At 56.7% G+C, this 26560-nt stretch overlaps 1 protein-coding gene across 14 annotated transcripts; it reads right to left on the reverse strand.

Moving 5' to 3' along the window:
• Window positions 1–712: 712 nt before the first annotated feature.
• Window positions 713–25266, reverse strand: Sorbs3 (sorbin and SH3 domain containing 3). Of its 14 annotated transcripts, none has more exons than XM_087216827.1 (22): window positions 25107–25250; window positions 24118–24247; window positions 20520–20676; window positions 20160–20232; window positions 18850–19043; window positions 17962–18025; window positions 14905–14943; window positions 14105–14195; window positions 12438–12528; window positions 12167–12253; window positions 12018–12071; window positions 11015–11101; window positions 10528–10574; window positions 9950–10092; window positions 9752–9816; window positions 9624–9670; window positions 9337–9451; window positions 6314–6439; window positions 4748–5059; window positions 3807–3904; window positions 3370–3476; window positions 713–1417 (listed from the first exon to the last, which is right to left on the reverse strand). In XM_087216827.1, exons 2-22 carry the CDS (start codon window positions 24192–24194, stop codon window positions 1356–1358), a joined length of 2136 nt encoding a protein of 711 aa, XP_087072953.1. In that variant the 5' UTR covers window positions 24195–24247; window positions 25107–25250; the 3' UTR covers window positions 713–1355. The 14 variants fall into 14 exon arrangements, with proteins under 14 accessions (XP_087072953.1, XP_087072951.1, XP_087072952.1 ...); XM_087216825.1 differs by having other exon boundaries at window positions 20160–20277; window positions 25107–25249; XM_087216826.1 differs by lacking the exon at window positions 24118–24247 and having other exon boundaries at window positions 25107–25266.
• Window positions 25267–26560: the final 1294 nt, after the last annotated feature.

Below are 26560 nucleotides of genomic sequence, written 5' to 3' on the forward strand. Positions count from 1 at the left end.
AAGTTCAGCACTGAGTAACTGTGACTCAGACTCAGACTTTCTCGGGGTCTCGTGCTCTCCTCGCAACTGGAACCCTAAGTGACCAGTCACGATGCCCATGTCAGGGAGCACACGGGCAGTGTCTTACCTCCTGCCTAACTCTCCATAGCAGCCCAAGAATGGAGCTCTCCTATCTTGGAAGAGGAGCCAGGCCCAGGCTGCTCCATCACTGAGGTCCCCCACAAGCCACCAGACCCGTGGCTCTAAAGCTTCGGGCGAGCAGAGCTGTTTTGGCTAGCTGTGCCCTGCCACTCCCAGCTTGCCGCAATCAGTTGCTCTAAAACTTGAGCCCAAAGAAGAAAATAAACAGGCACACAAGCTTCGTGTGGAAACGCAGCCCACAGAAGGAAAACATTAGCAGGAGAATAGTTAGAAATGTCGTCTAATCCAGCAACCCCACGGTGGCAGCTCCAGAATCAAAACAGCCTGTGAACAAGGCCACACTCGGTCCCCAGGTCTAGTTTCTCCCTGGCCATGTGACGTCCACTCTGCACTTCTGGTCTGGCAGCTACCCGGTCCCTGGGGACCGCACCACTTTGCCTGCACCCGAGGGCTGAGATCGTGGAGATTTCGATGGGGTTTTCCCGCCTCCCCTCCCGACCTGACTGCTGCAGCCCACTGCTGGAAGAAGCCCACAGTGCTCAGCAGCTGGAGGAGGACTCAGAGGCCAGGCGCCGCCGGTACCCAGGTTTATTTTCCGTTCTCTTCCAGAAGGAGCGGGGGATGCTGGGGGAGATCTGGGGGGGGCGGGGACAACAATGCGGGCCCCCTGGGAACCCTGTGGAACAGGCTTGGTGACCTCTGGGAAGAGGAGGCCCTGGGGGCTACGAAGATGCTGCATCTGTCCCGTCCCCACCGGCTCCCAACCTCAGCTGGAGGCCAGAAGGCAAAGGGACAGCAGGCAAGCGGGAGGGCGGGGCAGCCCTCCAGGCCCAGGAGGCCTTTGGTCTCTCGAAGGTCAGGAGGCTGGTCCTGGTTAGAGGAACCCCACGGGGTGAAGCTGGGAGCCGGTCCCTGTGAGAGAGCACGCACGGCGGAGGGGCCGAAGGGACCGGGGGTCTGGTCTCCATAAAGCCTGGAAACGGCCTCCACTTCAAAGCAGACCTCTGTACTGGGGGCGGGGGCTGTCAGATGCCTGTGAGCTGCGGGTGGGAATCAGTCCAGGGGGCACAGAAGGGGCTCGGAGCAGAGGCTGCTGGGGTCTCCACAGATGCGGGCAGCGCGGGTCTTGGGGGAGGAGGATGTAGGCCCTCCCCCGCCATGTGTTACTGCTCTCCACTCCACCCTGGCTGGCTCCAAGTTGCCATGGAGATCACTCACACCGGGGCGACATAATTTCCAGGGAATGTCCCAAACTTCTGGGTCCTCCGGGAGACACCTCAAAGAGGAAAGATGAAGGAAAAGCATTTCCCACACAGCCTGAACCACGAATGTGAGGGGGCGCCGCCTGCTGGTCTGGCCCAGAACTGCGGGTAGGGGCTGCTTTCCTCATTCCTGCCCCCTGGTGTCAGCAGTTTAGCTAGGCAAAGTTACGCCTCCCAAATTCCAAAATCAAATGAGAGCGACCAGCAAATGTGTACAACTTTGCACACAGCACTGAATCACTTCACCTTTCTTCTTCTTTTTTTCTTTTCTTTTCTTTTTTTTTTTTGTTGAGATATATCGTTTTGCACTGTAGTTTAGGCTGGCCGTGAACTACGTAGCAAGCAAAGGTTGACCTGAAACTCATGGCCATCCTCCTGCCTCAGCCTACTGAGTGCTGGGATTCTAGGTGTGCACCACCACACCCGCATCTCCACCCTTCTTCGTGAAAGCCAGGAAGCACTGAAGGATGAATCACAGAGCTTTTACCAGGAGGAGCCTCACTGGTCTAGCATGGCGTCCTCATTCCAGAGAAGGGTGGGGAAGGCCTAAGAGGTCAGGTGAATTGCCCAAAAGCACTGCTGTTGAAGAACTCTCCTTTGAGAAGGAGGGAAAGGCTAGAAATCCGGAGTGTGGAATGAGTGAGCCCGGGGTGAGCTGATGCCCCGGCCCCCTCCCATCTGCCACCCTGACTTCTGGCCCTCACTGATGCCCTTGCTGATGCTGGGCCCTGGGCGCCCCCTTTTCCCTCTGGCCTGCCTTTCTGGGCCTAGTGCCCACTTCCTCCACGAAGCCTTCCCTGCCCTGCCCGGGCCAGACTGAGGACCACCACATGTGTCCCATGGGCTCTTGAAAGGTGGTGTGCTATGTGACGCAGCAGTGGGGCTTTTCATTTTCTTTCATTTTAACTCATGTAGATTTAAGCAGCTACATGTGGCCAGCAGCTACCACTCTGTGAGTGCAGATGCGCACGGTGCTTCTGAGGGCCTGGGGCTTCTACCCCAAGACTCTGTAAAGATTTGCAAACTTTAGCAGCAGCATAGAAGAATTCGAAAGCAAAAGTATACAGAGTAAAATTAGAATGTGTCCTTCAACACCCCCTTAGAAGTAAGGACTATGAATAAGTTATTGCTTAGTAATTATTTGTATGGCTAGGCATGGTGGTGCACGCCTGAGATCCTAGCACTAGAGAGGCTGAGGCGAGAAGACTACCACAAGTTTGAGGCTAGCCTGGGCTACACAGTGAGACCCTGTCTCAAAAAACAAAAAGAAAAAAAGAATACTTGTGTATCAGAAGTTTGGCTGGCACTGGCATACTGGGATTTAGGTCAGAAAGAGCAAGATGCCACATCAAGGGTGTCCCTGTAGCCTAAGGGACCTCGGGCCCTAAGGTCTGCCTGTTGAGGGCAGGCTTCTGGCTGCTCACATCCATCTTGGCCCATTCCGTGAAGCTGAGGCCTGAACAGGGGCTGCCCACCGGGGGAGCCAGCCAGGTGAAGCCTGGCAGGGTCACCCTGAACCGGGCCAGAGCACACCTGAGGCTTCCTGTGTCTGGGCTGGCCCCAGCCAGCATGAAGGCCCAGATCTCTTGCTATTCCCTCCTCTTCCCAGGCGTGGGACCATGTCCTTCCCTCCAGGAGCCCTGGCCCAAGATACAGCAGGGGCTCCTCCAGGACCCTGGGCCAGGCCCCTCTGCAGTCCGTGCAGGAAGCAGTAAGAGAATGACTGGCTTTGGGGGAGCAGCCAGTGCCAGGTGGGAAGCTGGGTGTGTGCTGTCAGGCTGGCAGGCAGCTGCAGCCCACTCAAAGGCCCCTGGGAGGGCCGGGGGTTTAGCTCAGTGGTTTCGCCGCCTGCTGCACAAGCGCAAGGACCCAAGTTTGATCCCCAGTACCAAAAAAAAAAAAAAAGGACCCTGGGACCCTGAGATACCCCTTCCAGACCACCCCACAGGCATCCTACCCCACATACCCACAAACCAGCCATCATCACACTGCTGCATGACGTCCACCCGGTCCCCTGCACGCAGCTCCAGCTCGTCCTCATTCTGTGGTCTGTACTGGTACATGGCCCGGTACCTGCAGTAGATGCAATGCGGCAGCCAGAATTCTCCTTAACCTTTCCCCAGACTGGGCCGGAAGTTGAGGCTCAACTAAGAGCTGCCACTTCCTGTGAATGTCTCAAAGTCCCCCCAACGTACCCCTCCCTGCACCTAAATTCCCTGGATTAGGGGTGGCCCAGCAAGCTGTTGCACTGAGAGCTCTAAGAGGTTCGCCACCACTGCTCTAGAAGCTCTGCAAGGACAAGCGCCACTTGGGAGGAGTTTCCAAGCCCAAGGTGGGGGTCAGGTGCTCTGCATTGCCTGCAGCAACCCCAGTGCAGAACGAGCGCCCTCAGTGGTAACTCACGGGGTCCAGTGGATCTGTGTAGTGTTGGGGAAGGAGGTATCCGAGGGATGGCTGGGGCCTGGAGGGTGCAACAGAGCTGGTCTAGAGGTGCTGAGACTCTGGTGGTTCACAGGAAGAAAGGAGGGTCACACAGAGGCAGCGCGGGGGGAGGGAATGGGGGTCCCCCTCATTCTTGTGCATCCTGCACATTGTCAGGTCCTGTCTCACAAATCCCTTACGCCCAGGGATGTGCCTGACTGTTTCCCTTTCATGGTGCCAGGAAGTTGGGCCTGGTGGGGTAAGTGACTGTCTTTTTTTTTTTTTTTCCCTGGTACTAGGAATTGAACCCAGGGCCTTTACATTGAGCTACATCTCCAGCTCCCCAATCTTTTTTTTTTTTTTTTTTTTTTTGAGACAGAGTCTAACTAAGTTACCCAGGTGGGACTCAGACTTGTGAATCTCTTCCCTCAGCCTCCCAAGCCTGGATTATAGGCATCCAGCACTGTGCCCAGCTGAGTGACTGGATTTCTACATAGCAGCATGGACAAAGCTGGGAACCCCGGGAGCCCCACACAGGGCTGCACCTTCTCAGAGAGGGGTGCACAGCCCCAGGGGTATCATCCGTCTCTACCACAGGCTGTGATACCCTTCCTTCAGACCTGTCCATCTGCCCTCCTGGGTGGGAACCAGAACCTGCACTGTCCCGGGGAGAACAAACCCAGGGGTCACACAGCAGGCAGCTGGCACCTGGCTTTCAGCACCACCGTGCGAACGGTGGCAGAGGAGCATCCGGAGGGTCAGGAGGCACGGCCGGGCTTTGGGGTACCACCTAAAGCTGGCTGGCTGGGGAGGTCTGGGGTTCCCAAGGCTGGCTGGGCTCTGTGGGTGACCCCGCCCTGCCCTGGAGGGACTCTCAGCGGGCACCGGCCTGGGGCACACGGCGTGGGGCACGGCCGCCTCACCTGGCTCTGGGGCCTGGGCTCCTGGCTGGGCGCAGAGAAGCCGGTGCGGCGCGGGGAGGCACGGCCCCCCCTGTCGGCCGGGTCGGCTGGGCTGCGCGGGGCTGAGGGGGAGCCTGGACGCCGGGCCAGGCGGGCAGCAGGGGCCAGGCGGGGAGACGCGGGCAGCTGGGGGCCGTCGTCGCAGACACGGAGCCGGGGCTCACGGCACACCTGCACGTAGCTGGCGGGGAAGATGCCCTGGCGCCCCGTGCCAGTGATGCGCCCCTCGTACCAGTTCTCGTTCACCTTGCGGATCAGGCAGATGCGCTCCCCCTGCGGGCGGGGAGGGGTCAGTGGGGGGGGAGCCTGTGGCTAATCACACAGATGCAAATCCGGCTCTGCCCAGTCTCGGCTGTGTGGCCTTGGGCAAGCTGCTCAGCCTCTCTGAGCCTCTCCTCGCATGTGAAGTGCAGCCAGTGCGCTGCCTCTGTGAGGCGCAGGCCAGATTCACCGCAGGCTCGGGAAGCAGCACTGGCCAGAGGCGCCACCCCCACAGTGACACAGTCCAGCCCCTGCCTCCCACGCGGGGACAGCCCATCATGAATGCATCAGAGCACCAGCCCTGACTCCTGTTGGGGCAGAAGCAGCGCCACCTGGGGCAGGCAGAGGTTTCCTCTGCCCTCCCCATCCAGCCACCAGCTTCCCTCTCTCCCTGGGCTAGGTTTTCTGGGTGGCACTCACAAGGGGCACCCACAGACTCTGCCCCCAAAATAAACCCAAGAGAGACCAGTCCTACTTTCCAGGACGGCATTTTTCAAAATATCTTCAAACAATCTATAGTTGAAAAAAACGCCCTAAGAGCAGCCCCAGAGCACACACGCATCTGCCTAGGGTTTGATAAGTCTCCCCCTCCCTGCCCTTTCGTGGTACCAGGGCCTTTGCACTGAGCTACATCCCTATCCTTTTTAAAAAAATTTTATTTATTAAATTATTTATTATTAAATTTATTTTTTAAATTGCCCAGGGTAAGCTCCAACTTGCAGTCCTCCTGCCTCAGCCTTCCAGAGAGTTAGGATTACAGGCTGTGCCACCAAGTCACTCTCCTCTGGTGTTTTTGGGGTTTTTTTTGGTACCAGGGATCAAACTCTGGTCCTTGCACTTGTGAGGCAGGCAGCAGAACCACTGAGCTAAATCCCGGCCCTCATGCTCCTCTGTTTTTATACTTTTTTTTTCCAGTGCTGGGGATTGAACCCAGAGCCTTGTGCATGCTAGGCAAGCGCTCTAACCCCCAGCCCAATAAAGTACCCTTTCTACATATAATGCAGTCTAATATTTTTATCTCTTCCTTTAAAAATACAAAGTATGATCCTCATGGCCTAACAGCATGCAGCTGAAAAAAGAAACTCTAGAAGTTTGTAACAATCTTTTAAAAACGGACTATACTATGGGGAACATATTCTAAGAGACTGGTGGGAAATGTGAAATACTGCATGCAGGTGGGTATACCTGACTCTAAAAAAGCATTTTTTTGGCTCTTTCACCTACATCTTCACCTGAGCCCACGGCCCCTGCCACCTCCCCACCCACCTTGCGGAAGGACAGCTCCACCTCCAGCTCCCCCTTGAAGGTGTACTGGGCCACGGCTTCTCCATACTCCACCACCTGGTAGGTGGGCGGCTTGATGGGCTTGGGGACCTCATCTGCTGGCAGCACCTGCAGGAAGGAAGTGAACCAGACAGATGAGATGTGGGCATCCACCGGGCATCCACCGGGCACCCACCGGGCACACCTGGGCCTCCCTGGGGGTAGAGGCAGCAAAGAAGGTGGTATGGGCAGGAGCTCCCTCGGCCAAAGGGAAGGCATCTGCCCTAGACACTGACGCCAGACACAGCCCTGGGGGTGGCCAGGGTGGGCACTGCCAAGGGTGTGAGGCGCGGAGTCCAAGGCTCCCTAGCTGGTGTGGTGGCACACATCTATGATCCTAGCTCTGGGGAGGCTGAGGTAGAAGGATCTCCATGAGTTCAAGGCCAGCCTGGGCTACACATGAGTTCAGGACCAGCCTGAACTACGTAGTGAGACCGTCTCAAAGAAACAAAAAAGAAAGAGGAGGTGCAAGAGGAGGAGGAGTCAGCGGCTTCCTGGAGGAAGAACCTCAGTGAGGCAGTGGAGCCGGCACTGTGGGGCGGGGAAAGGCAAGTGCAAAGGTGAAAGCTCATCCAATTTGAGAGCTTGAATTGGCCGGCAGCAGAAAGTGAGGACTGAGTCACAGGGAGGGCCTGGGGGCCTGTCCTAAGGTGAGGTGGTGCCACCTGTCATCACTGTTGAGAACCCAGTGACCCTTGGTTCAGTGTCTTGGTTCCTCTCCTTCTACCCCACCAGGTACCCAGAATCCCAATGTTCTCTTTGTTTCACCCTGCTCATAAAAATTAAGAACCCAATCGACTATTTCCCCACTAAGATATAAATAACTGAGCCACGTGTGGTGGCGCATGCCTGTATCCCAGCACTCAGGGGGCTGAGGCAGGAGGATCACAGCAAGTCCAAGGCCAGCCTGAACTAGGTAGTGAGAGCCTGTCTCAAAAAACAAAACAGAATAAGATAGGAATAACCGATGGAGTAGAATCCTGTACACCGTGAGACTTCAGAATCACAGGGATTAACCTGTTAGCAGAGGAGGCTAATGATGCCTATTAAATCAAGAGCCTGAATTAAACAATAGCCTGACCCATGGATCAAACAGGAAGTGATGAAATGAGATAATTCAAGTGGAATGAAAAAAAAATCAACACTTGTGAGATGCAGCTAAAGCAATGTTTAGAGGTAAACTTATAGCATCTAATGTTTTTATTAGGAAAAAAGCTTCAAGTCAATAACCTAAATGTACACTCCAAGAAACTAGAAAAGAAAGGGCAAATTAAACCTAAAATAAGCAAAAGGAAGGAAATAATAAAGAGGCAGAAATAAATGAAATTGACCAAAAGAAACTATAGAATTAAAATGTGCAAAAAAAGAAAAGAATTGCCGGGGATTTAGCTCAGTGGTTCCGCCACCTGCCTCACAAGCACAAGGACCCGAGTTCAATCCCCGGTACCCCCCCCCAAAAAAAAGATGTGTTATACACATGGACACATGGACACAAGGAATGGAATCATTATATACCACAAACATGGACTAGTAAAAATTTTAAAAATTAAAAAATAAGTTTCTAGCCAGAATACAAATTGCCAATATCAAAAATGGAAAAGAGAACATCACTACACATTTTACAGACATTAAGAGGACAATAAGCCAGGTGTGGTGGGACATGACTATAATCCCAGGACTCTAGGAGCCCCAGGCAGGAGAATCACAAGCTTGATATTGAGATCAGCCTGGGCAACTTATCAACTTAGAAAGAACCTGTCTCAAAATAAAAAATAAAAGGGATGGGGATTGTAGCTCAGCAGCACCATGCCTACCTGACAAGCACAAGGTCCTGAGTTTGATTCCCAGTACCAAATAAATAAGTAAATAAATGAAAGGACCAGGGATGTGGTTTTGTGCTCAAATGGTTTCCTGGCACAGAAGGCCTTGGATTCAGTCCCCAGTGCCACAGAAAAGAGGGGTGGGGGAATAATCAAGGAATATCATACGCAACTTCATGCTAGTAACAGTTTTGGTTTGTTTTTTTTTTCAGTACTGGGGAAACTGTGTTATATCCCCTGCCTTTTAAATTTATTTATTTATTTATTTATTTATTTTTGGTACCAGGGATCAAACTCAGGACTTTGCGCTTGCAAGGCAGGCACGGTACCACTGAGCTACATCCCTGGCCCCCTTTTTTATTTTTTGAGCCAAGGTCTTGCTAAATTGTCCAGGCTGGGCTGGAATTTGAAATCCTCCTGCCTCAGCCTTCTAGGATTGCTCAGATTATAGGCATGCAGCAACCCACTCAGCTAATTGACATTCTTAAAGACACAAATACTAAAGATAATCTAGGCTAACCTAGGTTTCTATGGGTCTAGAACCTGTCTTTCTGGAATGGAGACATCTGCATTACTTCATATCTTCTCACTGAAACTCAGAAACCCCATCTGTGAAATGGGGACAATCTATGGCCCTCAGGCAATGGGAGGAAAAGGAGGTGACACACCAGAATGAAGTACTATGTTCATGTGACTCCTAAATTGTCATACACTTCACATTCTTGATAATTACCATCAAGATTATTTATGAGGACAGCTTTAGGAAGCCGATTCACAGCCAGGTGTGTTGCTGCATGCCTGTAATCCCAGCAGTCGGGAGGCTGAGGCAGGAGGGTTGCTATGATTTTGAGGCAGCCTTGGCTACAGAGTGAGTGCAAGGCCAGCCTGAGCTACATAGCACGACTCTGTCTCAAATAAAAATAAATTAACTAGAAAGACAGATTCGAATGGTAAAAGCCTAGGACACCGATGGGGTGGTGGCTTTGGGTGAGGATCAGGGCCACATGGTCCTCTCCTGGGCTCAGCTTCGCCCTCATGCAGCATCCCAGGCGCACACTGAGCACTGGGCCGGGTGGCATCTGGCCCTGAGTCCCGCATCTCAGGAACCCTAGGGTCTGCACCCTAAGGCCTCCCTGTGCTGCTCACCTCCACGTGGTTAGCAGGGAAGATGCCCCTCCGGCCATGGTGCTCCCCCTCCAGCCAGTTCTTGTCCACCTCCTTATGGATGTAGACGATGTCGCCCTTCTGCAGAGTCAGCTCCCTGTAGGCCAGAGCCAGGGCGTCGCAGCCAGCCAAGGCCTCCAGACCGCCTTTCCCACTGCAGGCCCTGCCCAGGGACCCTGAACCCCCCACTCCTCTGGTCCACTGAGCACCCCATCTGCAAGAGCAGAGAGTGCCCAGGGTGGAGGGGACAGCTTGGCAAGGCCGCTTACTTGGGGGACTGTGCCTGGAAGTCGAACTTGAGCCGGGCAGCCTTCCTCTGGACAGGGGAGAGGACAGAGTGGCTTTCTCAGTCAGGCTGGGCTGAGGCCCAGGCCCGTGGCCCCCCCTCCCCCCGTACCTTCTTCTCTTCCTTCCTGGCTGGGCTGCCACCTTGCTCAGGAGCCCTGGGGTCTGCGGAGGAGACTTGGGCAGGCCACGTCAGGGAGGAGGGACTGGGCTGGGCTGGGTTAAGCCCCCCCCCCCCAGGCAGGCCCAAGGGAAGCGAGGGGCCAAGACCTCCATCTCCCCTGGGGCACAAGCGGGATTTGGTCCTTACCTTGGGCTGAGGACGGGTAGACAAAATCTCTCCGGCCTAGGAAGGGGCTTCCTCCTCCATCCGCCATTCTGTGGGGGCTCAAGGGTCGGGAGGACCCCAGGTAAGGGGCATGCGGGGAGCCGGAGCTCCAGGCTGGGGCGGGGCTGCAGGGACAGGGGGACTGAGCCACCTGTCTGGGGCTTCGCGCCCACAGGCTCAGGCTGCACCTCCCTGGACCTCCAGATCTCCCCACACCCCCCTGCAGGCCCTCAGCTCCCAGGGCGTCTCCGGGTCTGGGCTCGCAGCAGGATGTCCGACTTCCCGTGCTCAGCGGGGGCAGGAATGGGTGAGGCTGGGGGCGGTGAAAGGCCGCCGGGGTGCGCGGGCGTGGCGGGCCCCTGTCCGCTCTGCCACCCAAGTTCCGGCCAGCAGCCCGGGGTGGGGGTAGGGGTCGGCCCCGCAGACAGCGCGCCCCGCGATGCGACCCTTGGGCCACTTTTCGCCCTCCAGGACCCTCCAGCCGCCAGCCCTCGGGGCTCTGGTCCCGAGCCACGGCCCGGCCCGACCCGGTCCGCAGCGTCCCGCATTCACGAACTTACCGGGCCGGGGTCCGCTGCTCCGTGGCCCGTCGAGGCACCTGTGAGCTCTGTGCCGGGAGACAGGGCGCCGTGAGGCCCGGACCCCGAGGCCTCCTCCCCCGGAAAAGTTCCCGGCCGGAGGGCAGGCGGAGGCGGGAGGGGCAGGCGGCACGCGGGGTCCTAGAGGCGCCGCGCGGGAGGGGAGGGGAGGGGCGGGCGAGGGAAAGGGGAGGGAGAAGAGGGGAGTCTGTGGCCGGGAAGCGAGGCGGGTGGGGTCGGGGTCCGGGACGCGGGGCGGGGCGGGGCGGGGCCCAGCCAGATGTCAGGCTGACGTGGACTGGTGGTTTGTGGGGCCTCCTAGGGGTCACTTGGAAAGTGGACGCCCGGTGTTTTGGAGGTGACAGCGGACGGGGCAAAGTCCACCCAAGGTCCCTGCATCCTCCCTGCCCTCCACCCAGCCTGGCTGCGCGGCCAGGGGTCCCCTAGGAGGACCCAAGGACGCCGGTACCTTGGGGGACGGCAGGCGGGTCTCAATGGCCCGCAGGTCCTTGTCCAGCTCAGCGCTCAGGTTGGCCAGCTCTCTCTCCAGCAGGACCTGAGCAGCAAGGGGCACGCACACTGTGTGTGTGTCTGTGTGTGCGCACCTGAGTGCGTCAGGGGTCTGGCTAGGTGGCCATGCTGGGATTAAGGGCAGCTGGAAGCTCCAGGGCCCAGGATGGGCTCCCTGGCTGTGGGCCTGGGGGACACATGTGGCTCCTGCCTCTCTCCCCACCCTGCACTGCAGGGTGCTAGTGGTGTCTTATCACTTCCTACCTGTCCCTTCCTACCGGTTTTCACGTTGCTCCTCTGTCCAGGCCTGTGGAACCCCGTTTCCTCACCATCTCCTCCACAGCCTTCTCCCACCTGGCTTCCTGGTACCCATGCAGGCTCCCCCCACGCTGCCTGCCCCAAGGGGCTGAGCCTCACACACACACAGGTGCTCGTGTACACACACCCTGAGGGGCTGATTCCCCTGTCTCCTCTCTCTCTTTCCCCTGGTATTGGTGATAGAACCTAGGGGCACTCAACCACTGAGCTACATGCCCAGATTTTTAACTCTGTATTATGGGACAGGGTCTCACCAAGTTGCCCAGGTTGGACTCGAGTTTTTGCTGTCCCTGCCTCAGCCTCCCTCAGTGGTGGGATTTCGGGCATGCACCACCCTGCCCAGCTGCCCTCCGGTCTCTCTGGACCTCAGCTGCATGACATCATGAGAATACTTCCTGACAGTTCAGCCCACACTGACCCGCCCCTCCCTGCTCCAGCTTTGGTGCTCACATGTCTACTCAGCATGTGTTTATTATCCTGTATACGGTGTGTGTGTTTGTATGGCAGGTACTGTCTGGGTCCTGGGATAGAGGTGAACTTTATGGGAATGGAGGCAGAGCCTCTGGCCCATCCCACATTCCCCAGGGTCCCCACACAACCCAGAATTTCCCTTGTTCATTCCCACCCGAGTCTGCAGCACTCACCTCAATGGGCTGGGAGGGCTTCTCAACAGGATCATCCACCAGCGGCTTCTTGGGCTAAAGGTGGGAAGGGAGTGTCAGGGGCTGGACCCACTTCCCAGATGCTGCAGCTGAGGGCGCGTCCACTCCCAGAGCTCCCGGCCCACACTCACCTTCTGCCCAGTCTCTAGTTCTTGCAGAAACTGGTTCCAGGACTCTTCTGTCCAGACATTGTCCACTTTCTCCTGGCGTCTGAGCACCTGCAGGGACGTACGTGGGTGACCATCAGCTTGAGTAATGGCCCATCGGCTCACAATGCCGCTTTCAGGCCCCGCCCGGGCCCGGTGTCTCCTGGTACCCTCTTAAGGATCCAAACTGAAAGGGTACTTCCTGTGCCAGACAACAGGCATCTGGGGCCAGGTGGGGAGCATGCTGCAGGGCTACCTGATTTGGGGGCCGGAGTCCCAAGGATCCTGCCCCAGGAGTATAGTTGAAGGTGCTTCCAGGTAGCTCTTGGGAGCGATCCCAGCTTCTCCTGCAGAAAGGGAAGGACATCCCTGTAGTTTTCTTTTAGGGGAACTAAGGAATAAGGGAGCTCACAGTCCTGGGAAAAGGAGCTGCACCCCATCCCTTCACCTGGGCCCCAATCCCTCCTGTGCTGCCTCTGCCTGCCCCAGCCCCTTCCTGGGGAAGCAGTGTGAGATAGTGGTGTGTGTTCGAGCTCCACCACCTAGTAGCTGTGTGACCTTTCAGCAACTTAGATGGCACCTCAGGCTCAACACCTGTAAAACGGAGGGAATGTGAGCCAGGTACCCAGGAGCCCTGACACAAACCTGCTTCCTGGGGGGCCAGGCCCTTTCCTGCTGGCCTTGGGTAAACCCAGCTGCCATGGCTGGGTGGTCTCACCCCATGGCCCCTCCTATTGCAAGGAATCCCTGGCACAGCACTGCCTGGAGCCTGGGCCAGTTGTTCTGCTCCCTGGGCCTTGGCTCCATGGGGTGCTGCATTCAGGGGCCTCAGCCGAGACCAGCTCAGCCTCAGAGGCACTGCTCTGACCCATCCACCTTAGCTCCCCCAGATTTCCCTTCCTGGCTGCCTTTGGTGTCCCAGTCTGTTTTTAGTTTGAAAGTTTCTACCAAGTGGAACCACTGTATCCAGCTTATCAAATGATGGAATGTCTGCCCAGAGGGTCAGACTCTGTTGGCTGTAATTATGACTCTACTCTGATTTTAGTAATAATAAAAGCGATCATAAGAATGGAATGTGTCATTGCTCATCTAAGGAGGCTGTGGTCCTAACTGAACCGGTGTATTACTAGTGTTTTCGAAAACTCGCTGCGTGCCAGGCGTGACAAGGGTGTATACACGATCTCAATCAATCCTTGCTATCACCCAAAGTCCCCGATTATGAGAGGGACGCTGAGGCTCAGAACAGTTAAGTAGCCCAACACCACATGGCTGAAGGCAGTGCACTGGTTTGAACCCCAACTCTGGGTCCAGTCTGGAGATTTTTTTTTTTGGTACCAGGTATCAAACTCAGGACCTTGTGCTTGCAAGGCAAGAGAAGCACCACGGAGCTAAATCTCTGGCCCTACCATCACCATCATCACCATCATCACCATCATCACCATCATCACCATCATCATCATCACCAGAGACACAGGCCAGTTATGGCAATGCTAGTGAGCTGGTGACGTCCAAGACCTCCTGGATTTCTCTTCGAGAGCAAAGCTTCCAGTTGTCTCCCTTCACCTCTTGTTTCAGCCGCATCAGTGCAAGGACCAAGCTCATCCATGCTGCTTTTTTTCTCTCAGGTGTCAAAGCAGTTGACCACAGGTCCAAGCTGCCCTCAACAGCTCTGTCCACAGGGCCCTGACACTTCCCCCTCCCTAAAGTGACTCATAGATCTTTGGGGGAGGGGGTTGGGTTTCTCCTGAAGACTACAGACGCAGGACAGGCGCTCCTGATTAGGAATGGCCGCCTTTCCCCTTTTTCCCTGGCGGCCAGAAAATCGGGCAGTAGATCCAGAACCCTTTGGGGCTGTGGCCACGAGGGGGCGCAGGTCCTGGGAGTAGCGCCGGCCCGCCTCCTGCAGCCCTACCCACAGCTCACCCTCTGGAAGCCGCGGCCATGCCAGACCTGGGGGCAGCTCTTTGCTGGGGTCCTGGATGCCTGGGGTCTGCAGAGGATGCGTAGGAGATCACTGTGGGTAGAAGAAGACAGGCAGGGGCAAGGAGGTGCTCATTATACTTCCAATGTAGCACCACCTTCACCCTAGCTCCTGGGTAGTCGGTTCACAGGGACAGGGGTAGCGCTCCTAGCCACCCAATGTAGGCTTTGTGCCAAGGGCTTTATGTTCTACAAAATCAATTTTTTTTTTGGTACTGGGGATCGAACTTGGGACCTTTTGCTTTCAAGGCAGGTGGTGGCACCACTGAGCTAAATCCCCGGCCCCTCTACAAAATCTTTAAAACAATTCTAGGGTAGGTGGTGTCCGCATTGCACATCACCTACCCATTGGGGTAGGTGAAGAAAGACAGGCCCAAGGAAATCTGGCCAGGGTGTGGCAAGGGAGCTGGGGCCTGTTTATTCATTTGTTTGTTTGAGACAGGGTCTCCCTATGTAGTTCAGGCTGGCCTTGAACTCACTGTGTAGCCCAGGCTGGCCTCAAATTTGCAGCAATCTTCCTGCCTCAGCCTTCCGAGTGCTGGGATTACGGGCATCCACCACCATGCCTGGCTGAGGCTGGGACTCTTAATTACCACCTGCCAGGGGAGTTGAACTCTCTGAAAGCTACCAACACCTTTCAGGTCAAACCACACCACCTGTCCCACCCTCTAAAGGCACCCTGGGGCTGCACATCTCAGCCCCCACACTAGGCTGGGGTAATGGGTGAGCCCACACCCCCTCACCTCTAGGTGGGTCCTGGAAGGTCCAGTCCAGCTGCAGGTCTGGGGAGCAGAAAGGACCAGGTCACACGTGGAACAGAAAGTGAGCCGGGCGCCCTGGGAGGCTGCTGGTCGCTCTCAGCCTCCCTCCCCCCCGCCCCAGGGGGCTGAGGGCTGAGTCAGGGCCCTAAGAATGTCCCAAGGGGGGGAAGGAATCGGAGGCAGCTCTTGGGAGGGCTTGAAATGCCTCTGGCAGACGCCAACCGGGCAGACCTTCTTGGCCGTTCCCATACACACCCTCCCGGCCTGCAGACCTGCCGGCCACCAAGCTTGGGAGGCTGGACTCCCCTTCAGCTCTTCCCCTGCCCTCCATGTGCCCTCTTCCAAATGTCCTCCTTCCCCATGGGAAGAGCTACTGACCAGCCAGCCACTGCTCCCCAGCATGCTACAGTGCCCCACATGGAGGCCCACTGTCCCTGGCTCCTAGGGTTTCCTGCCTTTCCCAGCAGACTGACTACCCTAACTCACGACACCCTCCCCCACCAACAGGTCTTCAGCCCACTCAATTCCAAATGATCCATGGACAGCAACTGCCACAGCTCACCACTTCCTCCTTTTGGAATTCCTTCCTCACCTGGCTGCAGGGAGAAGACTCGGTTTTCCTCTACCTCCCTGGCCATCCTTCCGGCTGGTGTCTGGGTGGCTCCAAAACTTCTGAACATTGATCTGCCTGTGTGCTCAGCCTCTTGATCTACCTAGGTGACCCTGACTAGTCCTAAGTCCCCTGCCCTCCAGTGCTGGGGACTGAACCCAGGGCCTCACACATGCTAGGCTCCACCACTGAGCTGCCTGTGTAATGTTTTTCTTTGGAGACAGGGTCTCACTAAGTTGCCCAGACTGGCCTTGAACTTACGATCCTCTTGCCTCACCCTCCTGAGTAGCTATGATTACAGGTGTGTACCCTCCCCCTGGGTTGAGGCTTTTCAAATCAGTCAACCCCTCTGCATTCACAAATTTCCCATCTATTGATTGAACCAAACCATAGATTGAAAATTTTCAGGAAAAAATTGCATCTGTACTGAACATGTACAAGCTTTTTGTTTTGGCATTATTCCTTACACACTGAGTACAGCAACTATTTACAAAGCCCTTACTTTGTGCTGGTCTAATAAGCAACCTAGAGATGATCTAAAGTACACAGGAGGATGTATGTAGGTTGTATGTCAATACTGTGCCATTCTGCAATTTGCCTGCTCACACCACTGGGCAGCAGGGAGAGGCTGGTGCTGCGCCTTGTTATACCGGGGCCTTGAGCATGCAGGGATTTCAGTTGGATGCTGTCTGTCCCTCTTGGGTCCTTCCTGAGTTTTTTTTTTCTTTCTTTTTTGGTACTAGGAATTGAACTTGGGGCCTTGTGCTTGCCAGGCAGGCACAGCGCCACTGAGCTACATCCCCAGCCTGTCCCTCTTGGATCCTGAGGGGCAATAACTACCATTTATTCCTGCGATTCACAGCCTTGGCTCCACATTAGAATTACACAGGGAGGGCCGGGGATGTAGCTCAGTGGTTTGACCGCCTGCTGCACAAGCACAAGGACCCGAGTTCGATCCCCGGTACCAAAAAAAAAAAAGAATTACCCAGAGAACTTTCAATGAGAATCTCTTTTGAGTGAGTCCTGGGTATTTCCATCTGCAGCTCAGACCTTAGCTCCGAAATGTACGCTTGGATATTCAGCTGTCTACCGGACATCTCCGCTCGGATGTGACATGGATCTAAAATGAATGCCCTTTCGAAGCCCTCCTCCTGCAGTCCCCTCTGTCTCTGCAGGTCACAACTCTGTCCTTCAACTTGCTCAGGTTTAAGATAATCCTTGACACTCCTCTCAAATGCCATATGCGCCATATGCAATCCATCGGCAAATTCCAGTCATGGTCTAGGGAACACATCCAGAGCCCCACCCTGCCCCGCCAGGTCTGCAGCTGGTGTCCTGGCCCAGCTCATTGCGGTCTTGAGCTTGGACTAAAGCAGAGCTTTTCCCCCAGTGCTGCCAAGCTGGGAAATGGGCCCCTGCTTCTACCATCTCCTATGTACCTGCAGCCTGCGACAGCCTCTCCAGCCACCACTGCCTGAGCACGTACGTCACCCTTCTGCTCACAACCTCCCAGGGGCTGAAGCTCTCTTGCAGAGTAAAAGCCAAATCCTTATCATGGGCCCCAAGGCCATGACAACCTGAGCCTCTGAGCTCTCGGACTCTACCTCTCAATCCTGGCCCTTCTTCTCCATGCCTGTGCTCCAACCCCTGCTGGCCCATGCTTTTCCTCTGGTCTTTGCAGTGTTCCTCCCCTGCTCTGCTGGTGTCTTCCTTCATTCCCAGGGCTCTCTGCTCCGCAGCCACCTGTCAGAGCTGGGGCTGAGGCACAGCTTCCCTGCGTTGGCCACTCCCTGCCCTTTCCTTTTCTCCCTGGCCCATGCACCATGCCTGCTGCCACACTGAAGGTGTATCCATCTACCGTGTGTCTCCCTTTTATCTTAGAATAGTGGTCAGCACACAGTAAGCGCTCAGCAGAGAAACAAGGCGTGACAAATGGGTGAGTGGCCTTGTGGCCACTTCACACACACACACACACACATGCAGGCTGTCGCATTTTGAGTTGTGGAAGAAAGCAATGCTTCAGGTCTAGGATTAATGCAGTAATAGTGTAACTTCAGCCTGGCGGGAAAATAACAGAATTTCAGGGAAGGAGTGCTTCCCTATACCTTAATGGCACTGCTTCCCTGTACCTTACCCTGGCATTGAGGGCAGCAGCTGGTCACTGTCTACCCTGGGATGCTCTGAGGCCACTGCTGAGGACAGGGAGGGCACAGGGAGACTCCTTTCTTTGGCCTGTTTAGGAAGCGCTCACCTCACAGCCTGAGGTGCGTGCCTGCTTGTGTGTATGTGTATGCGCGTGCCCGTGTATGTGTGTGTGTGTGTGTGTGTGTGTGTACAATCCCCTAAACTGATAGGTCCCTTTGCTGTCCCTCCCTCCCTCAGCTTCAGTGCCAGAGTCCAACCTGGGCCCTGGCACGGTGGTGTCTAACCTGGCATTTTCCGGTGAATCTGCTGAAACATTCTCCGATACCAGTCCCTGGGGCTGCCAACACTCTGCAATCAGAAAACTCAAAGTCAGGCTTTCCTGCTCACCTACCCTCCCGGGATGGAGCTGCGTGGGTGGGCTGGGGGGGCACCTCTGGTGGCGCCTTTCTATGACAGTAAACATGCACTAAGCATGCAGTGTGTCACGTGTGAGTTAGATACCCAAAGGCCTCCATCAGTCTGTACGGCAGTGACCCTCCATTGTGAGATTCGGGGTGCTTAACATTGTTCCTCTTTGCTTTCCTATAGTTTCTAGTATTCTACAAAGAGCATGTGTTGCTGTGTAATGAAGTGGGGAAATGATAGTATTTCACATCACCCGCCTCCCCAGACCCTGGGAAGGCAGGAGGGGTCTGTCACCAATGCCAGTTGCCTGGTGAGGATACGTGGCTGCCTTGGGACAGGAAGGTGGGAGAGGGACAGGGACTAGCAGTGCTGGGGGACCCAGGACCCTTCCACACCTTCTCACCCAGGGCTCATTCCCTCCTTCTGCCATTCAGGCACCCAGTAACTACTTTGTGATCCCCTGACTGTGCCAGGCCCTACAGAACTAAGAGAAGGGCCTCTGCCAGGCTCAGTTCTTACGGTGGTGCCTCATTCCACTTTGGAGACCCTGGTGGGAATTCTGGACCTGCGGCTCAGACACACAAGGATGCCCCTAACTGTATGAGGTTCAAGACTTCCTGAAACTCATCATCACGGTTGAACTCTTGCTTAGCCTGGAATGGTCAGGGGACAGACTTTATTGCCCCATCTGCAACCCAGCTGATAGAAGTGACAGCTCAGTGTAGGTCCCCAGGCCCCTCCTGTCTGCCCCCGAAGCCTGGACTCACAGATCGGGGGGCGATGGGCATGCCGCTCTCATCCACAGGCCCGATCCCCTCGTACTTGACCCAGCGCTTGTCCCGATGTCTGCTGTCCTTGGTCCACGTGGCTGACCAGTTCTGGCCATGCTGGGAGGTGGGCATCTTTGGGCTTGCAGAGGGCCGGCTCCCAGGGCCCGGCCAGGTCTGGTACCATGCAGGGTCTGTGGGGTGTGTGCAGGACAGCATTAGCTGAGGGCAGGGGTCCCCAACCTGACCTTGTCCCTTAGCTCCTCAGAACATTGATCCCTGTGGGCCCAAAGTTTCAACATGCCCTTGTTTGTGTGAGTAAAAGACGCAGACTCTACAAAGCTCCCCATGCCCAGCAACGCTACAGCCTTCTTTATTTCTTAAAGTAAATTAAAACTGATTTTGTTTTGAGAAAGCTGTGCTGTCTCCACCCCATCCTGCTTTCCTGGGACTGTCCTAAAAGTTTGTGGAATGAGGAGTAGGAATCAACATTTACAGAGAATGCTGGGGTCGTCCCTCTGAGTAGCTAGTGTTGCCAGAAAAGGGCTTTGGGGACAGAAGGACATGAGTGTGACTGTCCATCCAGCCTCGGCTTCTGACCAGCTCTGAGACTCGGCTTCGTCCTTGGGAAGATGTCGATAATTGTACCTTACTTTGCCAGGATGCAGAGGGATAAAATGAGGTTAGGTTTATAAAATGGCTTTACAGGGTCCACAGGTGTAAGTGCTCTTAATTACTGGTTAAGTGTTGGAAGTCCTGCACACAGGGTCTGCCTCATGGAATACTCAATAAAGAACACCCCTTCCTCAGGGTTGGGTTGCACTCAGAAGTCCCTAGGAGCTCTGGGCCAGGCTCTTGGGCCACCTCCCAAGGAGCTGGGCCTTGAGGGGACTCAGTCCCCACCCCTTCCTGACAGCATTCCTTCTGTGACCATCATTCCCAGTCTAGTCCAAGTGATTTCTTGGCTCCTAGAGGTCCCCCTGACGTCGAGGCTGAACGCCAGCATAGTCCCTTCCCCTGGCACTGGGGTGTGTGTGTGTGTGTGTGTGTGTGTGTGTGTGTGTGTGTGTGTGTGTGTGTGTGTGTGTGTGTGTGTGTGTGTGCGCGCGCGCGCGCGCGCGCGCGCGCGCCTCTGATTCATCTGTTCCTCTTGCTGAGTCAGTGTTCTTGCAGAGGGAGGGACCTAGGGACCTCCCAGTGGCCAGAGAGCCTCAGCCCCTGAACCCTGCTGCATTTCTCTCCGACACAGTGGTGCCAGGTAGCAGGTGCCCCATGGAGCCCCTGGAGCCCCTGTGCCTAAGTGGACCCACCTGGATGTCGGGGAGCATCTCTTGTTGCAGGGATGTAGCCATTACACACAGTCCTGGGCGCAGGGTCATGGAACTGGAAATTAAGGGTGTTGGAGCCACCATTCCGGATCACAGGCACCTGAGGGGAGGGCCAGGAGCGGCAGCTCAGGGCCCAGAGGGTCCCACAGAAGAGGGGGAGGGATGGCTACCAGGGCACAGCCCACCCCCCACGGTGAGGGTCTGAGGGCCACTTGGCCTTTCTGTGGGGCGCTCTCTTCTGACCCCCGTCCCTCCTCCTTATCCCTTCAATCCTGCACCCCCCCACCTGACCTGCTAGTGTCCCCACCCACAGAGCGCCCTCTTCCTCCGTGCCTCACTCACCCGGGTGCCCCGAGAAGATGGCCCTACGTGGGCCCGGAGGTGGGCCGGGATGAAGTCGTCCAGGCTGAGCCTGGCAGGGAGGCTGCAGGGCGGACCTTGCATGCTTGGATCAGGGTTGGAGGACGCCGGATGTGCCAGCTGCTCCTGTTCGCGTCCTCTGTGGGCAAGGAGAAGGGAAAGACTTGCTGGGCTGCAGGGCCCGTGCCCTCTTGGCTCTCGACCCTGGGGTGGGGGAGGAGGGCCCAGCTGTGGCAGGGTGTAGGGGCCAGCTGGGTGGGAGCTCAAGGACCCAGGAAACAGGCCACTCCGGTGCCTGCCTGCAGGCTGCCCGTGCAGGCTCCCAGAGGCACAATGAGCTGCTTGTTCAGCTCAGGGCAGGAGCTCCGGGTGGGAGTGGGGGAGGGGAGGCCTGGGCCAGGAGCAGGCCTGCAGGCCCACTGACTAGGCCCTCGGAGCTGCCCTGCCATAGCACAAGCAGCAGTCCCAAGGGGAAGGCACCAGGAACCAGGACAGCTGGCAGAGAGGTGCCTGGGCAGCAGGACCTTGTTTCAGTTCCTCTGCCTCCCCTAGGCCCTGGTAGCAGCTGCTTGGCCACAGGCACAAGGAGTTCCGCAGGCCTGCCCAACAGCAAGGCCACCCGCCCACACCCTGTAAGCAGCCAGCAGTGCTCTAGTTCCTAACAGGGCCCAGGAGAGCGTGGGGGGCATTTCCAGGCAGCAGGACCCACTCTAGAGCAACGAGGAAGTGTGAGCTTCATTCTGGCCTCCTTCACAGGCCAGAGACTCAGAGCTTGGGGAGCCAGCTTGGGATGGGGTGGAGAGAGAGGCATCAGTGGGGGCAAAGGCAGTGCTGAGTACCCTCAGGTGTGCTCCTGTACACACGCACACATGCATGCATGCTTGCACTCATGCATACATGCATCCACATGCACTTTATCCTGCACCTCCAGGCTGTTTCGTTTGCTTGTTTGAGACAAGGTCTTGCTATATAGTTCAGGCTGGCCTTGAACTCACTATGTAGCCCAAGCTGGCCTCTAACTTGCAGCGATCCTCCTGCCTCAGCCTCCCAGGTGCTGAGATTACAGGTGTAGGCCACCACACCCGGCTATCATCCAGTCTGTTTAGAATGGCAGGTCCCCCCTGGCAGCACCAAGCCTGACTTGCCAGCAGGTTCCTCTGCCCCACGAAAAGGTCAGGGGAAGGGGTTCCAGGCACCCGGGAGATGGAGGCCTGCAAGAGAAGTCTGGAGGTGGGTGTGAGAGGACAAAGAGGAGGAGGTCCTGCATCAGGCTAAGGGGCTCTTGTACCCAGACAGTGTGGTGCAGAGTGCCACCTCCTCACCTCTGCTTTGGATTGGGCCAGAAGTGGAGCCAACATCTACCACCTCTGGACTGGCCCACATCAGACCTGTCCATGCCTGTGGGGGCTGTGGGGCTCTCAGGGAGGACAACAGATGCTGGGGTGCCCTGTCATGCATCACGTGCAGCATGGTGAACAAGACTCCTGGGTACTGTGGGGGATGGTGTGAGCAGCCTGTGGGTGGGAAAGGGGTGTATATGGATAGCAGGTGCAGGCAGCAAGGTCCTGTGAGCAGCACAGGGGAAGTGGAGATGAAGGTACAGAGCCAGCTGTGAGGCCTCCTCTTCCAGACCCAGTTCCTGCTCAGGCCTTAGGGGACTGGCAAGGGTACAGGGAAGGCTGGGGGTGGCACCCCATCTCTGGTCTGCCTTTGTGGGCATCCTATGGACATCCAAGCAGTCTATTGGGGATGCAGCTTTTCCATGCCAACTCCTGACAGCGGGAGCAACTGAGTGAAGCAGGAGGAGGGGCAGCTCAGCAGCTGGATCTAATTAGGATTCTTACCAAAAGCAAAACATGCAGACACACCCCAGTTCCCGTGGCAGGGCCTCCCCTCACAGGGAAAGTGAGGCAGGGCGATCGAAGATCAGGGGGTGTGGGGCACTCTAGCTCCCAGCAGGCACCCTCCCTGCCCTGCTGACTGCTCCAGGCCAAGTTTCAGGCTCAGCATCAGCAATCCTGACCATCAGCTGACCCGACCTTCCCCCCTAGTGACCCGTCCCACCCTCCCAGCTCCGTGAGAAGTGCCGTCTTGGAGGATGGCCAGGACAAGAAAGTCCCCACCAACACCACCCATTTTCAGGGGCTGCTGATCCTTCGAGCCCCAATCTGCTCTTCCCAGACTCTGCTCATGTGACTGAGGCACCCCCTGGAACATGGGGGGGTCAGGTGGGAAGGGGTCCAGAGCTGCCAAGACATTAGGGGGAGTCTCGGGGAACATGGAGGCATCCCGGGAACTAGTCCCTGGCTAGCAGAAGACAGGGGGTGTCCGACATCTCTGGGGCCCTCCCAGAACTCAGGCAGCGCCGGTCACCCAGGCAGCCAGCTCCAAACAGCTAGCAGAGGCCTGAGCTCTGCTGTGGGTGGCACACTCCTCCCACCTCGGAGCACCAGCCCTGACCTTGGGACTTGGCCTTTTGCTTTCCCAGGTATTTTTCAACTACCAGGATACAGGGACAGGGACAGCGACAGCGACAAGTTTCCTCCAGTTTCGCCTTCTCTGGATGGAGTGGAGGAACTTCTTAGGAACTCATGTTGCTGTCTGGGACAGGGACTCAGGGGAGCGAGCGGTTCTGTGCTCTCCCTCGGGCCGAGCCCCTCCCGGGGTGGCGGCACCTGGCCTCCCCACCCCTCGCCCTCCCGCACCTACCTTCCTCCCTTGGCGAGCAGGTGGCAGGGCCCGGGGCCGCCCGGGAGCCCAGGAGCATCCCGGTCGGGATCCTGCCTGGCGCGGCCGCGGTCTGGAGGAGGGAGCGCAGGGAGACGCGCGGGCCGGCGCGGCCTCGTGACCCGGTCAGGGCGCTGGACCAGGAGGGGCGCGAGGAGGAAGAGGAAGGCCGAGGGGTGCGCGGGGAGGCAGGGCTGAGCGCCGCGCGGCGGGAGGAGCGTGGGGTCGGGGCGCGCGCGGGGACGCCGGTGGCCCTTTGCCGAAGGGGCCGGGCCGGCCGGGAGGCGGCGCCGGGAGGGGCCGCCGGGGGTCCCCTGGGAGCTCGCTCGGGTTCCCAGCTGCCTCCCCCGGGCCCCCACCGCAAGGCTGGCGTCGGGAAAGGGCGGGCGGGCCGGCGAGGGCCACTCAGAGTTTCCAGCGACATTTCCAGGGTGTGGAGCCGGGACAGGGGGCAGGAATGATTAACGAGAACGAGCCGTGAGTTCCAGATACGCCGCTGACCGCCGGGGAGAAGCAGACAGGCTGGGACCGAGATAAGGTCGTTCTGCAGGCGGGGTGGCCCCAAAGGCCCCGCCGCCTCCCCTTTCCCGCGCCCAGGGAGAGTTTGCACTAGCAAGCACTGGCCGGGTGTGTGCAAACAAACAAACGCGCCCTAAATACCAACCAACAAACAAACCAACTAGCACAAGCGCGCGCTGGGGAACGAGCGGATGCTCACACACGTGCCGAGGACGAGGAGGAAATCGGTCCAAGGCCCCGGTTCCCTGGGCGTGTCGCGCCCCTGAGAGGATGAGGGTGGGGTCCCCTGGGCGGAGATGAGGTTAGAGGGTCCTGGTGTTCCCACACACCGTACTTGTTTGATCTCCCAGCTTTCCGCTGTTCCCGCGGCTCTGACGTGGGTCCCAAGGCCCCGCCCACTGGCTCCCGCATCCTCTCTGCCCCCTCTCCCGAGCCTCAGTGCGGCACAAGACCTGTTAAAGAAACTGAGGGCACTTGGTGAGTGTTTATTTACTGACAGTAGGAACAGACTCTGGAGTAGTTCCAGCTCAAGGATCCCCTTGCCCCAACAAACCAACTAGTAGTAGTTACTGATCAACTTCAGTACCGGGAGTGATTGGGGATAAATTATGGAAATAAGGACTATTTATCAGGTACCTACTGGGTGTCCCGTTGGTGCCTGAGTCACCATGGAATTTAGAGAAGCATTCAATTTCACCGTTCAATTCACATAGTGAGAAGAAACGGGATGGAAAATAGGCGGAGCAGTTCTCAAGCCCTGCCACCCTTACTGCTGTCAGCTTATCTTTCGCCCAGCTCTAGCTGTGTGGGAACAAGCACGCAGAGGAAGGGCTTGGGATAGGCATGCCAAGGGCTCCCAGTGTTTGCCCGTTGCCCAGAGAAACAGGCAGGCTGCTCTAGCAGAGGAGGTAGGTCATAGGGAAGCAGTTCTAGGCTTCAAGAAAGATTTGAAAAATGATGACTGGACTCCAAATCTGTGGACTGTGAAGGACTTTTACAAAGGCAACTGTTTCCCAAGTGGGACAACCTTACAAGCTTCTCTTATTCTCTAGGGCTCTGACCTGGACTCCAAGATAAATATTTAATGAGATAACAGACCTTTCAGATCCCTTTTGAGGCCCTCTGCCTCTCCGGGGAAGCTGAAGGCGTGCGGAGGGGTGGACAGCCGGGCCCACAGAAGGCGGCTGCCAGAGTGGAGCAGCTCAGAGACGCTCCTCACTGCTCCCCTGAAGTGTAGGGCCATTCACTCACCCTTGGTACCAGCCTCTTCCCTCCCTTGTGGGTAAAATAAGAACCCGTTTCCCTAGTCCCAAGTTTTCCCACCTGTCAGGGTCCTTGGCACTAACAAGGGACTCATCACTTTCATTTTCTTCCTTGTCCTCCAAAGATGGTGAAGCTGAAGATCTTCCAACTCCAGGAGTCCTAGTCATACCCCTCACCAGCTCGAGCTTCTCTTATTCTCTAGGGCTCTGACCTGGACTCCAAGATAAATATTTAATGTAGAGGGTGCTGCTGAGCCGCCAGAGGCCCCAACTTCCTGATTCTCACAGAGAGAGGTGGCAGCCATGGGCAAGGACCTGGGGCTTGGCCACCCACTCCATCTCTATGGGAATGGAGAGCTCAGTAAACAGCTTTGGACAGGGAGGAGGTGCAGGAGGCTCTGCTGGAGACCGGAGCCTTTTCCTCGGCTGGGCTGCCCGCACAGGCCCGGCCGGCCCTGCTGGTTCATCCCCATCTCTCTGGGCTCCAAACCCACCGAGTTCTGTGGTGGTCAGGGGGCCTTGTGGAAGGCAGGATGGAAGATGGCGAGGACCACAGGGTCAGGGAAACCTAAGGAAACCTGACTCATTCCTCCTTGTCTGCCCTTTTTTAGTGAGAATTTCTCCTTTTTGAAAAGCAGATTAAGGGGGCGGGAGGCAGGGGGATCCAGGTTCAGAGATTGGGCCAAGACCCAGGTGTCTGATTTCCCAGCTCCTCCCCTGAGCCTCAGCTCCCAGGCCAGCCTCCACAGCTGGGGTGGCTTCCGGGGCAAGGCTGGGCTGACTGCAGGGTCCGGGGCAGCCCGGAGCAGATTTCTTCCATGCCTGTGCACTGTCCCCTGCCCACTGTCCCATCTCGAACGGAGCTCTCTCCCTGGAAGCGTGCCCTGCCTGTGGTCGGAGGCTGTGCCGGCCTCTCTGCGTTGGCCTCCATAGTGAACACCCTTACTAACCGCTTTTTCTCCTAGCTATCTCATTCCAGCCACTAGGGTCTCCACCCCTGGCTGGGGTTATCAACTTTTGTTCTGTGTACCCCACCCACCCTGAACTCCAGTCCCCGGCCACACCCCAGGGCATGATTAGCTGCCCAAAAGTGTTGAGGTTCCTCACACAGAGAGGGAGAAGAGGGCAAAAACACCCTCTGTCACCAGGAGAAAGGATGAGTGGAAAGAGCTCTCAAGCTGCTTTTTCCTTGCTGTGTAGCTCAGGCTGGCCTTGAGCTCGAGGTGATCCGCCTCAGCGTGGCCCACAATGCTCGGCCACTGCTTTCTTGAGTCTTTCTCTGGTGTTGGGAGTTTACCATTTGCATTAGCCACATTCTGAGATCCCCTGCCCCAGTCCCCCCATGTTGGATAGAGGAAGGGCATCTGCTGTCCCTTTTCTGACAAATTCTGGTACATTCTCCAAGTTGGTTCCAATTTTTATTTGTGTACCCAGAAGAGGAGTGTTTTCTTCTTCCAGACCAGGAAGGATTAGCAAAGAGAGTCCAGCAGTTTGGACCTCTGTAGAGGGGTGAGC

Source organism: Heterocephalus glaber, unplaced genomic scaffold, assembly GCF_053883595.1.
Source record: "Heterocephalus glaber isolate CG9 unplaced genomic scaffold, H.glaber_assembly_v1.0 deba00001460, whole genome shotgun sequence".
In the NCBI taxonomy this organism is placed as follows: domain Eukaryota; kingdom Metazoa; phylum Chordata; class Mammalia; order Rodentia; family Bathyergidae; genus Heterocephalus; species Heterocephalus glaber.

Excerpts from the sequence above, each read along its gene's own strand:
- Sorbs3 (XM_087216823.1), bottom strand. The coding sequence starts at position 25,213 with ATGACTAGGACTCCTGGAGTTGGAAGATCTTCAGCTTCACCATCTTTG. Across the intron at positions 18,026-18,849 it reads TGCCCATCGCCCCCCGATCT|AGTGTTGGCAGCCCCAGGGA; the intron begins GTGAGTCCAGGC and ends TTCTGATTGCAG. Across the intron at positions 12,529-14,104 it reads ATGGCCGCGGCTTCCAGAGG|GAGAAGCTGGGATCGCTCCC; the intron begins GTGAGCTGTGGG and ends CCCTTTCTGCAG.